This window comes from Diospyros lotus, chromosome 11 (genome assembly GCF_014633365.1).
Source record: "Diospyros lotus cultivar Yz01 chromosome 11, ASM1463336v1, whole genome shotgun sequence".
In the NCBI taxonomy this organism is placed as follows: Eukaryota; Viridiplantae; Streptophyta; class Magnoliopsida; order Ericales; family Ebenaceae; genus Diospyros; species Diospyros lotus.
Window position 1 is genome coordinate 2,593,354 of NC_068348.1, and position 14,698 is coordinate 2,608,051.

The 14,698-nt window shown below is 37.9% G+C and overlaps 1 protein-coding gene across 1 annotated transcript; it reads right to left on the reverse strand.

Annotated features, from left to right (window-relative positions):
• Positions 1-45: 45 nt before the first annotated feature.
• Positions 46-14,145, reverse strand: LOC127812885 (calcium-dependent protein kinase 1-like). The gene is made up of 8 exons (XM_052353429.1): positions 13,438-14,145; positions 6,965-7,108; positions 6,305-6,457; positions 4,371-4,486; positions 4,059-4,226; positions 912-1,039; positions 674-773; positions 46-463 (listed from the first exon to the last, which is right to left on the reverse strand). Exons 1-8 carry the CDS (start codon positions 14,108-14,110, stop codon positions 377-379), a joined length of 1,569 nt encoding a protein of 522 aa, XP_052209389.1. The 5' UTR covers positions 14,111-14,145; the 3' UTR covers positions 46-376.
• Positions 14,146-14,698: the final 553 nt, after the last annotated feature.

Here is a 14,698-nt window from a genome sequence, read left to right on the forward strand (position 1 = left end):
ATTGAACTTTTTTGGGTCTTTTGGCACTGTATATAAGCCTCTGGCTTTCAGTACTTGTTCTGTGTACCATTATGGAACATATGAATGTCTGTTTCAACTGTATATGAGAGAAATACTCTCTTGCTGGCCAGTTGTATTAACATAAATAGCCTAAAGCAGACAATTTGAAGAAGCAAGAAAGCAAGGTGCTCAAAGGAAACAGAGCATGAAAATCAACCAAAAAGATGCCTATCTATAGCTCATTCTCGCTTGCAAAAAGCAGGTGCGGACAAAGACAACCAATTCTGGGAAACAAGAACTCTTAGTTGCGAAATGGCCTGGCGAATGCAACAAACGAGAAACGAGCTATGGAATGAGAAGCGGGTAATGCTGGATCTCAAGATCTGCGACGCCTGTTCGCGACCAACTCTGGATTGCCCTTTCTCATCATGGCAACAAACTCATCATAGTTGATCCTTCCATCCTGCAAAAGGATGGTGGGAATCCTCGTATGTAAATTCGAAACACATAACATCTTAAGTTCAAATAACAACAACAACAACAACAAAAACACAAGGGAGCCTCCTCTACGATCATAACATCTGTGTGTGTTCAAGATGAACACACAGATTTTTATGTGCTTAATAGCAAAAACAAGAACAGTAGTAATCATATAATAAAAGGGAAACCATACATGATCTGTGTCAACTTCTGCAATAATCTCTTTTATTGTTTTCTCATCACCCATGTTATACTGCTTCAAGGCATTCTCCAATTCTTCCATTGTGATGTACCTTAATTCAGAGGCAAGAAAAACAAGGTATAAAGTACTTAAAGATCAGCCCCGTGATTATATTCACACCAAAATAGGTGTTCAAGGTATTATACAATGTCCTGAGATATAAATAACAAAAATGTAGGGGGAACTTTACCCGCTCTTGTCCTTGTCAAAAAATTCGAAGGCTGTGTACAAGTGGTCTTCCCTTTCCATTCTGTTCATGTGCATGGTAGCTGTTATGAACTCAATGTAATCAATTGTTCCATTTCCATCCACATCAGCCTGGAAGAACCCATGGACATTCAACTTTGGAAGAATAGCTTGCGAAGGTGAAATGCACGATATGTTGAAACAACTATGAAGGCGAAAGCAGCTAAAATTGTGTGGGTGTGGGGGCAAATACACATGCAGGAAGCACACGAAGGCAATAGGGAAGGCAACACATTTTGTAACAGACCCCAGAACGAAACACGAGCATGTAAATGATGGATGGATGGCATTGAGAGAGCATCATAAGAATCAAACTAATACTCAATTATCAGTTACAATTTGATTTATAAAAATGTTTAAAACAAGCACGATTTGCAACTTGAAGATTAAACAACAAAGAAGATGTGTGACCATTTGGAGAGATCAAGATGGTCCAGTCATGTGGCTGCATTATCGTTTCAAGGTAAAGGTGCAACAAGGAGAAGTCATCAAGCCAAAGGAAGGTGAACTGTGGCTGACAGTTGATAGCCAAAAGCTCATGGAACAGACCCAAATTGGTTCAGATATTTGATTGGGTGAACATTGTGATGGGGATCAAAACAAATTAGGATTAGATTTATATTTATATTTTATTTTATGAATTTTGTATTTTAGGAAGCATGTGTAGCAGGATTTGGGTTCCAATATTTAGTGGGACTGTGTTTATTATCCAATATAATAGATAAATATAAGAAGAAAAGAGACATGCTTTTATTGACATTGAATAAAATTATTGATTCCTCTCTCTCTCTCTCTCTCTCTCTCTCTCTCTCTCTCACTCTTTCTCTCTCTCTCTAAACTTCTTCACCTCCTTGCTTCTTCTTCATTCTTCCATCTTCTCTTCAGGCTTCGTCCCCTTGCTCATCTCTTTCTTCTTCTTATCCTGTAGAATTTTTTCTAGCCGTCTGTTCCACATCACAAACCCATCTTCAGATCTTAGAAATCTCTTTGAAATCCTTTGATTTTCTTTATGGTGGTGAGAACAATGGCAGACAGAACAGATTCATACCATCCCAAGAAAGGAACAATGCCATTAACATTACCAGAATGGTTTGATCTTCAGAGAGATTTTCTGGAGTTGATCTTAGACCGCTTGCCTTTTGTTGACATGCTTCATCCTAGAGGCATTTGCAGATCTCGGCAGTCAATTGCAAAGCCCATATCTCATTTTCACCACTACTCTACAGTCGAATGCTTTGAACTCCATGGATGCTTCCCAGTGCAAGTGATCAAGGTAGCAATGACAACAAATATTCTCATGATGACCAAGAAAACCACGATCACTTGCATGGTTGCTGCTTTCTCAATCTTGGGGAGAACAGGTATACAATCTGAAGGAGATGCTGGAAGATGAGTTGGACTGGAGTTGCAGGTGTTTTTGGATCATCCGAGGGTAGCTGGTGCTCTTGGACCAGAGAGGAAAAGCCACATGTGTTCAATCCTTTCTTGAATGTTGGCATTCATCTTTTTCCACTGCCATTAATCCCCAAATCTATTTGTCAGACCCTATTCTCAGTGGCAACAACTAAAATGTGGTGGCCATCCAGGACTCTGATATGTAACTTCAAATCTCGTCTATGCAAAGTGGATATTGCTATTGGAGCACTCTCAAAAATGCTGTGGTTATCACAATATAGTATGATGGAAAGATGTTATGCATTATCCTTTTTCAGTTCGGTTGATGTTTGGGATTTCAGCAGCTCTTTGCCTTTATCACAATATCATTGAATGCGAGGAGTCTGCGAGGAATAATCTTTACTCCAGACAAATTTAATTGGAGTATCTGGGGATGGCTCTTGTTTGTTGTATGGTGCATTTACTTCATTGGACCTGAAAGGAAGGTTGTCCATGGATTCACTATTCTTGATCCTGAGAATAGGGTATTCAATTTACCATATGTGACAAAGGTATTTCATGTTTAAGCTGAATTTTCCTGAGGAAAATGGGAGAAGGTGGAATCTCTAAGTGGTGTAATGCTGCATTTGGGCGTTGACAAATCAACTTCAGTCTCGCCAAGGACTTCCAAGTTCCAACAGTATGAGAAGAATTCAATATATTTCACAGACAACGCCTGACATTTAATTAACTGGCATGATGAGTATGGAGGCCATGATATAGGAGTATTCAGTCGGAAGATGGCAGTAAGAAACATATTCACAAATCACAACCCAATTGTGCACAGGATTCAACTGCCACCTTGTTGGGTTGTTCCTAGTTCACCATAGAAGTGCCTGCCTGGCAACCTGATTTAGCAGCCTAACATTTTTCGTTTTATTGCTCACTCTTCAATGCTCTTTAATTTGTGAAACTATTCGTGTTCTTTAATTGGACGAAAGCACTTAACCACCAGTGATACAAGTACATGGTAGGTAACAACAAAAAGCCATCTAACCATTTTCCTCATGGTTTGGGCATGATTTTGCAGCGAGTCAATAAAACTCTGAGGATGAGTTTTTCTTGTACAAGTGGAGAATTGATAAGAGTCATAAGAAATTAGGATTAATTGTTTTTCTGCTAAGATTAGTTTTTTTATTTTAGGAACCATAAGTGCAATAGGATTTGGATTCCAATATTTAGGAGGACAATGTTTATTATCCAACATTTAGTAGGATTGTGTTTGCTTGCTTTTCTATAAATAAATAAACAAGCAAGAGGAAAGACAGTTTTTGATTAATACTGAATAAAATTATTGATTCCTCTCTCCTTGTGAATTCACTCTCTCTCAGGTCTCCTTCTCCGTCCCTATTTTTTCTTCTCTCCACTCCCTAATTTTCTTCTCTTTCTTCCATAATTTTCCACAATTCCTCGCTGTCTCGCATCACATTGTACTTAACATAAAGCCAATGAGGTTGAGGGCATTCAGCCATGTCTACCCAACTACTTGCTCCTAATGCTGAACATTATACAACTTCAGCCTAATTGATAATAACAAGGCTCTCAAAAAATGATGAACTCACCGTACCCCCATGTGCATGTAGGAAATGTTGGAAATATCAAAACCACCAATAACTATAAGTCTAAGAGGAGACAACATAAGATAGATTAAATGTACCGCTTCCATCAACTGCCTCACTTCTGACTCAGATAGCTTGGTGCCCAGTTTTGGAAGACCAGCTTTCAACTCTTCAAAAGTAATTGTCCCACTATTATCTGTGTCCATGGATTTAAACATTTCCTTCAAGCCAACAATTTCTTCTTCAGAAAGATTTTCTGCAATTACCTAAAGGAACAGGGAAGAATATGATTAAATTCAGAGTGCGACTACATCAAAGAAAGGAGCGAATTAAGATTCAAAATATCTACAGGAACAATAATAATAATAAGAAGAAGAAGAAGAAGAAGAAGAAGATACCCTAACTCTTACCTTCAGAGCTACTTTTTTGAGCTTGTTCATTGCACGGAACTGCTTCATTCTCGTTAACACAGCAACATCAAGAGGCTTGTCGGATGCATCCCCATCTTCTCTCATCCATGGATGATCTGCATTTCATTCAGTTGGTTAACGACCATTCTCTAATTTAAGCTTATCCCCATTAACCAACACACAATTTTGACAGTCTGAAGTACAAAAACATCAGGAAACTCAGGTACCCTCAAAAGATGGCATATGAATTTAACCACTTTTGGAGGTTGAGAAGAAAAATGAGTATGCTACCAATCATCCCTTAATTAACAATTACAATTACTTATCAAGCCTTAATCCCACTAAATGAAGTTAATTACATGGATTCTAACTCGCCAATCATCTCTATCTATAGTCATATATTTCTTTTTTTTTTTTTTTTTTTGCTTGATAAAACTCTATGGTTATTTTCTATAAGACCATTATAATGCATATTATGGCTAAAAATTTTCCACCAAGTTTTTCTTGATCTTTCTCTACCTCTTTTGCCAAAAACTTATTCTGTTCCATCCTTCATCTTCAAAGGAGCATCATCGATCTTTTTCTTACATAGCCAAACCATCTTAATTGCATTTCAGGCATCTTATCTTCAATAGGGGCCACTGATCTTATGATGTATAACCACATTTCTTATTCTATCATTTCTTTTATAGTTGCACATCTATCGTAATATCCTCATCTTCATTATGCTCATATTTTGCACATCTTGGAGCTTTACTAAAACTTTCCATGTCACATAACAAAGCAAATTTTGTAACAATCAGTTACCTTTTAACTTTAACTGTATCTCATAAAACTTTGAACACACTTCTCTATCTTAGTCCTCCTGACTTAATTTGAAGGGTAATATCCTCAGTAATCTCCCCCATCTTTTTGGACAATTGATCCTAGATATCTAGATTGATCTTTTTAAGTCTTGCTGTAACATCACCCATACTTCTACTTTTACTAAACTTAAATACATGAAAATGTTGAGCTACAGAACAGACTGTATATTATAACCATAATCAGCAACCAATTGCTAGTGCTTCTGGAGCATTGCTTTGCTTCAGAATTATATAACTTAAATTGACCTTTGTAAAGTCAATTAGCAACATCACAAATGAAAAAACAGAGAAAAGAAAAAGTAATAGCCAACCATGATGCTGAAGAGATTTATGAATTCCAAGAAAAATAACAAATTAAAGTCTATGGCTGTTTTCCACATTCCATCATATCTCCCATTCTAAGTTTTGTATTGACCTAGAATTCCAGAGTGTGAAGGCTCTTGTTTTGGGAAGATATAGCCAAAGGAAAGGTTGACAGAAACAAGAAGGATTCTTTGTCATGTATTGACCTCAAAAATTGTCACCTTCAGTTAACTATCTTCTACTGGAGGCAACAATTCTTGATTTTGAACCCTGTTCATCCCATTTAGATGCCACAATGGCACCTTTACCACCACCAAAATGGATTTTCTGGTGGGAAGAACCAGATTAGCACCCTTTTTCCCAAGATATTTTCATTAATGCAAACCAGAACGATTAGGCAAGCAACTTTAAGATGCAGAGTGCATGTCATAGATCCCTTATGTAATTGATATAATACAGATGAACAATCATTGTATATCTAAGGAATCCACTGTTGATGAAGGTCCAAAAATGACTACTTATTACAGGACACACCCCCCCCCCCAAAAAAAATAAATAAATAAATAAATAAATAATAATAATAAAACTCCCCTTTGCTGGTCTTTGGCAGTCTCCCTTAGATGATTGACTTAGCTAGATCTTTTTGGTCCAGACCTAGCCAGCTCCCCCCTCTCCTGGTATTTCTCCATTTCTCTTTCAATCTCATATATACCTAGAGTCTATTCATGCATTCATAAAAACACTTCAGCAAAATTAAGTACTTACTCAATACTTCAAATGCACAGAGCCTTTCTTTAGGGTCATCCCGTAGCATCCTCTTAACAAGATCCTTGGCACTACTGGATATTGATGGCCAAGGATCAGATGAAAAATCAAGATCTCCATGCAGAATAGCATCAAAGATACCTTGCTCATTCTCTGCATGCCAATAGAAGTGAGAAGCAATGTTAAGAGACATACCATCCTTGCCAAAAAGGGAAAAAAAAAAAAAAAAAGCACATTGATAATTTGGGAAAGGTTGATGTATCTGGATGTCTTTCTTTATGGACTATACTGATACTGGCACTGATAGTGCACATAAACTTGTTCTGAAGAGAAGAAGAATGCATAACAGAAATTTCTGCTGAACTTCCACCAAACCAGTTGTATAAAGGTGATCTTCCAATTAATGACTATCAACATTGGGCGTTTTAAGTATAACTGCAGATAGGGTCCTCCTTCAATATTGTGCCAACAAATGAAGATTTTTTGTGACAAGAATGCTAATGATCAATAACACAGAAAAGGAAAAAGGGAGGGGGGGGGGGGGTGCCGGGGCATATCTTTACCTCAGGTTACATCCAGTATGGAAGGGAAAAAGTGAAAATGGAGAAGATGAATCAGCATTATATTGTGATGACAGTGTCAATGAACAAAGGTTTATACCTCCCCAAAATGGTGGGACTCCACTAAGTAATATGTAAAATATCACCCCAGCACTCCAAATATCAGCTTCAGCTCCATAATTTCGACGCAGCACTTCAGGAGCAACATAATATGCACTTCCAACAAGGTCTTTAAATGTGTCTCCTGCAGCCACAAGAAAACTGTATAATTTTAAAAGGTTACTTGTATAGAGGAAAAAGGAAACTAAGAAACCAATAAGGAAAAACAGAGCATGAATGGTGGTTTTTCTTTTCCTTTCTTTCTTTCTTTCTTTCGTTTTTTAAAGTTGGTAGTGATTGGTTATTGGAAGGGCTAGAATTAGCAAAGGAGTTACCCAAACATTTTAGGCAATAAATTGCAGACAAAAAATCAGTTTTTAGTAAGTCATCGGACTGCACTTGAACGAGCCTAGCAATTAGTTAGAATATTCTACAAGCAATAACCTAATAACTTGGTAACTTTGGGGATAAAAGGGGCGGAACAAACTTAGAGAATTTAGGAAATAATACCCTCTAAGTAATAGGGTTGAAAAATACTAACCGCTTCACACTGATTCTAAGTTACATGGATCCTTTAAATACAGAAAATCTATCTATCAATCTCTAAAATCTAGGAGTTTAAAATACAAAAACAACAACAGATAAGGAGAGAAATTTTCTCCTAATTTTTCTCCTAATTCTTAGGAACAGCTGTAAACTTTATCTTCTTTCATTCAACCTGATCTTCTTCATCTTATTTCGCATTCATTCAAGTTGATCTGCTTTCTCTTCTTTCAGATTTATCCTCTTTCCACCAAGATTTCATCCTCAACACTCCCCTCAAGTTGGAGAACAAATGTCTTTTATTCCCATCTTGCCTCTAATCAGCTCAAAACCTTGTTTGTTCATTGCCTTGGTGCGGATATCAACTTCTTGTAGACCTGTAGGGATATACACCAAATTGATACCATCATCTTCAATCTCTTACTTAATGAAATGTCTATCAATTCTTGCATGCTTCATCCGGTTATGTTGGACTGGATTGTTTACTATATTAATGGCAGACTTGCTGTCACAATGTAGTCTCGTAGGGTTAGTATTAGGTACCTTCAAGTCTTCCATGAACTTCCCTAGCCATCATATTACTTCACAAATACCTTGAGCTATAGCTCGGTATTTTGTCTCAGCACTACTTCTAACTACTACACCTTGTTTCTTGCTCCTCCATGTCACAAGGTTATCCCATAATTTTGTGCAACACCCAGAGGTTCATTTATTGTCTTATAAGGAACCTGCCCAATCAGCATCCACAAACACTTGAATTCCTCGATCTTCATTCTTCCTGAATAAAATACCCTTACCAGGAGTTCCTTTAAGGTATCTTAGGATATAATTAGTAGTATCAAGATGTTTGCTAGTGGGTGAATGTATAAATTGACTCACTACACTCACTGCATATGTAATATCAGGTCGTGTAAGAGATAAATAAATCATCCTTTCCACATACCTTTGGTATCTACCTTTATCAACTGCTATTTCTGTCCCATCTTCCTCAGCTTTCCAGTTAGGTTCCAATGGTGTGCTGGCTAGTTTATAGCTAAGCTTACCCATCTCCTTTAGCAGATCCAATGTGTACTTTCTTTGAGAGAAAAAAATTCCCTCTTTACTCCTTGCTACTTCCATCCTTAGAAAATACCTTAGTTGTCCAAGGTCTTTGACTTCAAATGCTTGCTGCAAATGTCCCTTTAGAGCTTTTATTTTTTATTAATTGTCACCTGTAATAACAATATCGTCCACATAGACAATTAAGATAGTTTTCAAACCATTGGCAGCATGTTTAGTGAACAAAGTGTGATTTGACTGCCCTTGTTGATACCCTAGCTAGTGTAATGTGGTGTTAAACCTTTTAAACCAAACCCTAGGGGATTGTTTCAGCCCATACAAAGATTTCTTTAGTCTACAAACTTTTCAATTTTCTTCAAAACCGAGAGGGGTTCTCATATATATCTCTTCTTCTAGGTCCCCATTAAGAAATGCATTATTTATGTCTAACTAGTGTAATTCCCAATCTGAATTAGTTGTAAGAGATAATAACTCACATATAGAATTAAGCTTTGCAACTGGAGCAAAAGTCTCTACATAATCTATACCTTGTGTTTGGGTGAAACCTTGGACTACTAACCTAGCCTTATACCTTTCAATACTCCCATCAGTTTTGTGTTTTACTGTAAACACCCATTTGTTTCCTACCACTTTCTTGTTTTGAGGCAAATTCACCACTTCCCACGTGCCATTCTTTGCTAATGCATTGATTTCCTCCATTACAGCCATTTTCTAGTTTAGTATTTGTAAAGCCTCATTGATATTCCTAGGTATTTGCACTTCATCAACCTTGGCAGTAAATGCCCTAAAATTTGGAGACAATCGAGAAAGTACCAAATGGTTAGAAATAGGATATTTAGTGCATGATCTCACCCCTTTTCTCCAAGCAATTGGAATATCCAAATCATATAATTTAGGTTGTGCATGCTCAGCATCTTTTGCATCATTTTTAGTTCTATTATCTTCCTCAATAGGCACTGTTTCAAGCATTGCTACTCAGCCCTTTCATCCTCTTCAGGTACCGATCCTTCTTCCAAGGTTAATGAATGGCTTTGCTTTGGTTCAAGAGTCCTTCTTGAGGACACCTAAAGTGGTGGCAATCACTTAGGAATTTCTTCTTGAATTTGATGTTGTTTTTGAATTTGTTGTTCTCCCCTTTGATTAGTTACATAATTAGGAATAGGAGTAGAAGCGATAACTGTCTCAGGAAAAACACTAACATCCCAACCACCTCTACCTTGCCTTGCAGAGGTTTGGTAGAGTAGTAATAGTGATTTCAATAAAAGAGACATCACAAGACACAAAAAAATTCTTAATGTTAGGGTAATAACACTTGTAGCCTTGTTGTGTGGGAGAGTAGCCAACAAATACACACTTCAAAGAATTGGGATTTAATTTGGAGTGATAGTGGTGAATAAATGTTGTACATCCAAATACTTTTGGGGACAAGGAATTAAGCATTCGGGTAAGAAGAGGATAGGAAGCACTCCAGGAAGTTTTGAAGTTGAGAACTCTAGTGGGGGAGTCTATTGGTGAGGTAGACAGCAGTGAAAACGGCTTCTCCCCAGTAAGAAGTAGGAACCGAGCTGACTGCTGACAAACATTAGGGTTCTAGTTGTTTCAAGCAAATGTCTATTCTTTCTTTCGGCCACTCCATTTTGTTGGAGATTATAGGGACATGTATTTTGATGAACAATATCATTCTCACTCATATAGGTCTCAAATTCAATTGAAAAATATTCTTTCCCATTATCCAATCGAAGGATATGGATTAATGTTTGGAAAATATTAAGAACCATTTGATGGAAGGAATACCCAACACACTTTGGTATGATCATCTATGAATGTGACAAACCAGCAAATGTTAGTTAGATTTGGAACTTTTGTTGGTCCCTATACGTCACTATGTATTAGATAGAATGGTTGGGTTGGTTGATAAGAATGAATAGGATATGAAGCTTTTGTTTGTTTAACAAAAATGCATTGATCACAATTGAAAGACTCACTCATTTTATTGACAAACAAACGAGGATACAAGATCTTTAGGTATCTAAAGTTTGGATGGCCAAATCGTTTATGCCATAACTAGATGCTAGAATCTGAAATAGCAGAAAATAAAAAATATATATATGTAACTTAGAAAAATTTGGGATACCAGCAGCTCCCTTCACATAATATAGGCCCTCTTTCTCCTCAGCATTGCCAATTATCTTCCCCGAAATGAGGTCCTGATATACACAATGAGTTGGGAAGAAAATTACCCTACAATTCATGTCTTTAGTAATTTTACTGATGGACAACAGATTGCATCTCAATTTAGGCACATATAGGACATATTTCAACCACAAATCATTTAGATATGTTGAGCCTTCTCCCTTAGCATAGAAGATTGCACCATCTACCATAGTCACCTTTATGGCTCTCTCACACTGTTTGTAGTCAGACATTCCATGCAAGCATTCAATCATATGATCAAAGACTTCAGTATCCACAATCCAATCATTCATATTCAGCAATTTAAAGAGGTAGCTCTTAAGAAAATTACCTTGTTTTGCAAGGGAAGCTGTTGGATTAGGTGCTTCTATAAAGTCTAATGGTTTTGTAACCCTTGATTGGTTCAAAATCTATTGCAAAAAATCCAGTTGACCTGGAGTTCAATTAAAATTTGCAACTTTACCTTCTTCAGCATAAGCTGTTTGTTGCTTCTTCTAGCCTTTCCCTTTCCAATTTATTGGCATCCCATGTATTTTCTAGCAAGTTTCTTTGGTATGGTAGGGCTTGTGGCAATGATTACACCATTGCTTTTCTTTCGGAGATTCTCCATGAGTTGGTGGAATTCATGTAGCCGACCCCACATAATGGGATAAAGGCTGGATATGTTGTTGTTGTTGTATTCTCCATGAGTTGGTGCTATTCTTGGCTTAGAAACAACAAAGGCAAAACCACTCTAGTTATTAATCTCAGGTGATGCATGGAGCATGACCTTTTTCTGGCTTTCTTCCCTCCTAACTTTGGCAAAAGCCTCCCAGATAGATGGAAAATGTTTTGTTCCTATCAGCCTTCCTCTGACTTCATCTAAGTCAGAATTCAGCCCATGTTGGAAGTCAAATACCCTTTCTTTCTCTACCATTTTAGAATACTTCACCCCATCCTTTGTACACTCCCAACTTATGTCATAAAACAAATCCATCTCCTCCCATAATTCAGATAACATGTTATAGTAATTAGTTACCGAATTATTACCTTGGCGAGTAGTTCTTATGGTTGATCTAACTTCAAAACACTATGCTGTATTCTACATGTCTGAGTAAAGGCTTTAAACTGCCTCCCATACTTTTTTTTGCTGTTTTGTAGAACAGATAGGTCATCCCTATCTTTGGCTCCATGGAATTGATGAGCCAAGCCATTACTATGGAGTTTTCAGCATCCCATGCTTCATAGTTTGCAGCTTCAGGACCTGGTTGTGGAATTCCCCCGGTTAGATACCCCACTTTCCCTTTGCCTTTCATAACCAATAGGACCGATCGAGACCATTCCTGAAAATTGGTCCCATTGAGCTTATGTTGAGTGATTTGAAGGGTGTGGTGATCTAGAGAAATAGGGGCAGCAGTTGGAAGTATGGATCGAGAGGTTGTTGGGCAAGTAGTTGAGGCTTCACTAGTTGGTGATGAACTAGCCATCTTGAAGCAGTTTGTGTGAAAAAGAGGTATGCAGTTTACTGGAAACCAGGCTCTGATACCATGAACAAACTTAGAGAATTTAGGAAATAATACCCTCTAAGTAATAGGGTTGAAAAATGATAACTGCTTCACACTGATTCTCAGTTACATGGATCCTTTAAATACAAAAAATCTATCTATCAATCTCCAAAATCTAGGAGTTTAAAATACAAAAACAATAACAGATAAGGAGAGAAATTTTCTCCTAATTTTTCTCCTAATTCTTAGGAATAACTGTAAACTTTATCTTCTTTCATTCAACCTGATCTTCTTCCTCTTATTTTGCATTCATTCAACCTGATCTGCTTCCTCTTCTTTCGGATTTATCTTCTTTCCATCAAGATTTCATCCTCAACAGGGGTCACTACCAAAACTAACATCAATGGGTTGATTTAGCACTGAAACTGTATAGAACCTGTATAAAATTTTGGAATTGCACACTAGTCCATTAGCTATGGCATAAATACAAGAACTAGAGTATGAGATTTACATGGGTTGTTACAACAAAATGAAAAGGTAATTCTCCTAATTAATAAGATGAGACCAGCTGGAGAAGATAACTCCTGGTTAAGTTGTGGAAGAGTTATCCTTATCAGTTGGAGAGGATAGCATTTGACATGCCCCTGTAAGATGGATGCTTCGCGATGACTCCAATATTGGAGCAGAGATGAAAAAATGTTGACAATGGGGCCTTTGTCCGATCCTCATCCTACGGCTAGGAAATAATCATCACTAGTTTCGTGAAATTTCCCCCTACACAGACAAATTCACTTCCTGATTGATTCTCTGTTCCCCTTTTGTTCATTTTCCCTTCCATTTGTTTATCCTACAAAGCAAAACATCCTCTTTCCAAGTATTTCTACTGCATTTTCAATTACAGAAACTCATCAAAAAAATTACCAAAATAAATGTAGATAACATCAAGTAGCAAGTTAAATGGACAAGCATTGTCTGAAGCCGCAACTTAGCAAGTGCCCTAAATTACCAGAAAATCTCTTAAAAAGAATAGCCAAAAAGATACCAACACATGGAAATTTTTATGGCATGAACTTAAAATCAAATTTTCCAATATTAGGCCTCTGAGCAATTTGCACTTCATCATTTGAATTCAGCAATGGGATATGTGTTATGTGCATTCAAGGATGGAGAACACATAAGATATCAAAAGGAGAACCTGGCTTGAAGAACACTGACAGCCCAAAGTCAGTGGCTTTCAAAGGCGAATCTTCATCGGTACTCAAGAACAAGAAATTCTCAGGCTTCAAATCTCTATGCATCACCCCCATGGAGTGGCAATAGTGCACAACGGTGACGATCTGGCGACAGAGCGCGGCGGCGGCGCGCTCGGAGTAGTGGCCCTTTTCGATGATCCGATCGAAGAGCTCACCGCCGGCACAGAGCTCCATCACCAAATTGACCGACTGCCGGTCCTCGTAAGCGCCTTTCAGCTCCACGATATTGCGGTGGCCGGTAAGGTGGTGCATGATCTGGACCTCGCGCCGGACGTCCTCGACGTCGTCCTTGGACACGAGTTTGCGAGTGGCGATGGACTTGCACGCGAACTTCTCGCCGGTGGTGTTGTGCGTGACGAGGAAGGTCACGCCGAACTGGCCGCGGCCGAGTTCATCGCTGAAAGTATAGGTGGAGCGGACGTCCTCCATCGGCCGGCAGAGGACGCGGCCGATGCCGGAGAGTGGGGACGTGGTGGTGGTGGTCGGCGGTGGTGGTTGCGGGCGGCCAGGCAGCGGCGGATATTCTGATGCACGGATGCTGAGGCCATTGGGTTGCGGTGGCAGGTCGGAGCCACCGCCGGCGTCAGGGCTTAGTTGGCCGTTGCAGTTACCCATGCGTTTTGGTTGTAACTTGTAAGGGGCAAGGAGTCTTCAGCGTTCTTTTTCTATACAGTGTCTGGATCGCATGACTCGGGCTTCATGTAATGACTCAAATGCCCTCCAATGGATAAAGAGTTGTAAGGCCTATCCGCCGTGGACTCGGGTCAATTCGGGCCAGAGGTTCATTCTTACGTTTTACTTCGGTTCCAACATTCATGTGCTATGCTAAGGTCGTGTTTGGAAGAGTTTTTATGAAGGGAACGACATAAAATAGAATGAAAATGTTTTTTTTTTTTTTTGGATTTGAGAAAGGAAATTAAAAGTGAAGAAAATATTCTCTCTTTTATTGGGATAGTTATGGAAATGGATAAAATGTTTTATTATTATATATTAAATATCAATTATACACTCGCAATAACTTATGATATATGAAATGTCTTGGGTGTCATTTTAGTATTTTTAAAATATTTATTTTTTTAATTTATTATTTATTTTTAATTAATAAATCATAATTCATGAATGAAATTATATTTATATTTATTTGAATATATTATAAATTTTATATTTATTTTTAATTAAATAACTATTGTTTATATTTAAAAT

What these genes read in the sequence shown, in the direction of transcription:
- LOC127812885 (XM_052353429.1), bottom strand. Translation starts at nt 14,110, where the DNA reads ATGGGTAACTGCAACGGCCAACTAAGCCCTGACGCCGGCGGTGGCTCC. An exon ending in CTGTGCATTTGAAGTATTGA is followed by an intron (nt 4,487 to 6,304) that starts GTAAGTACTTAA and finishes AATGAAATGCAG; the next exon opens with ATCATCCATGGATGAGAGAA. An exon ending in TTTGACAAGGACAAGAGCGG is followed by an intron (nt 774 to 911) that starts GTAAAGTTCCCC and finishes CTCTGAATTAAG; the next exon opens with GTACATCACAATGGAAGAAT.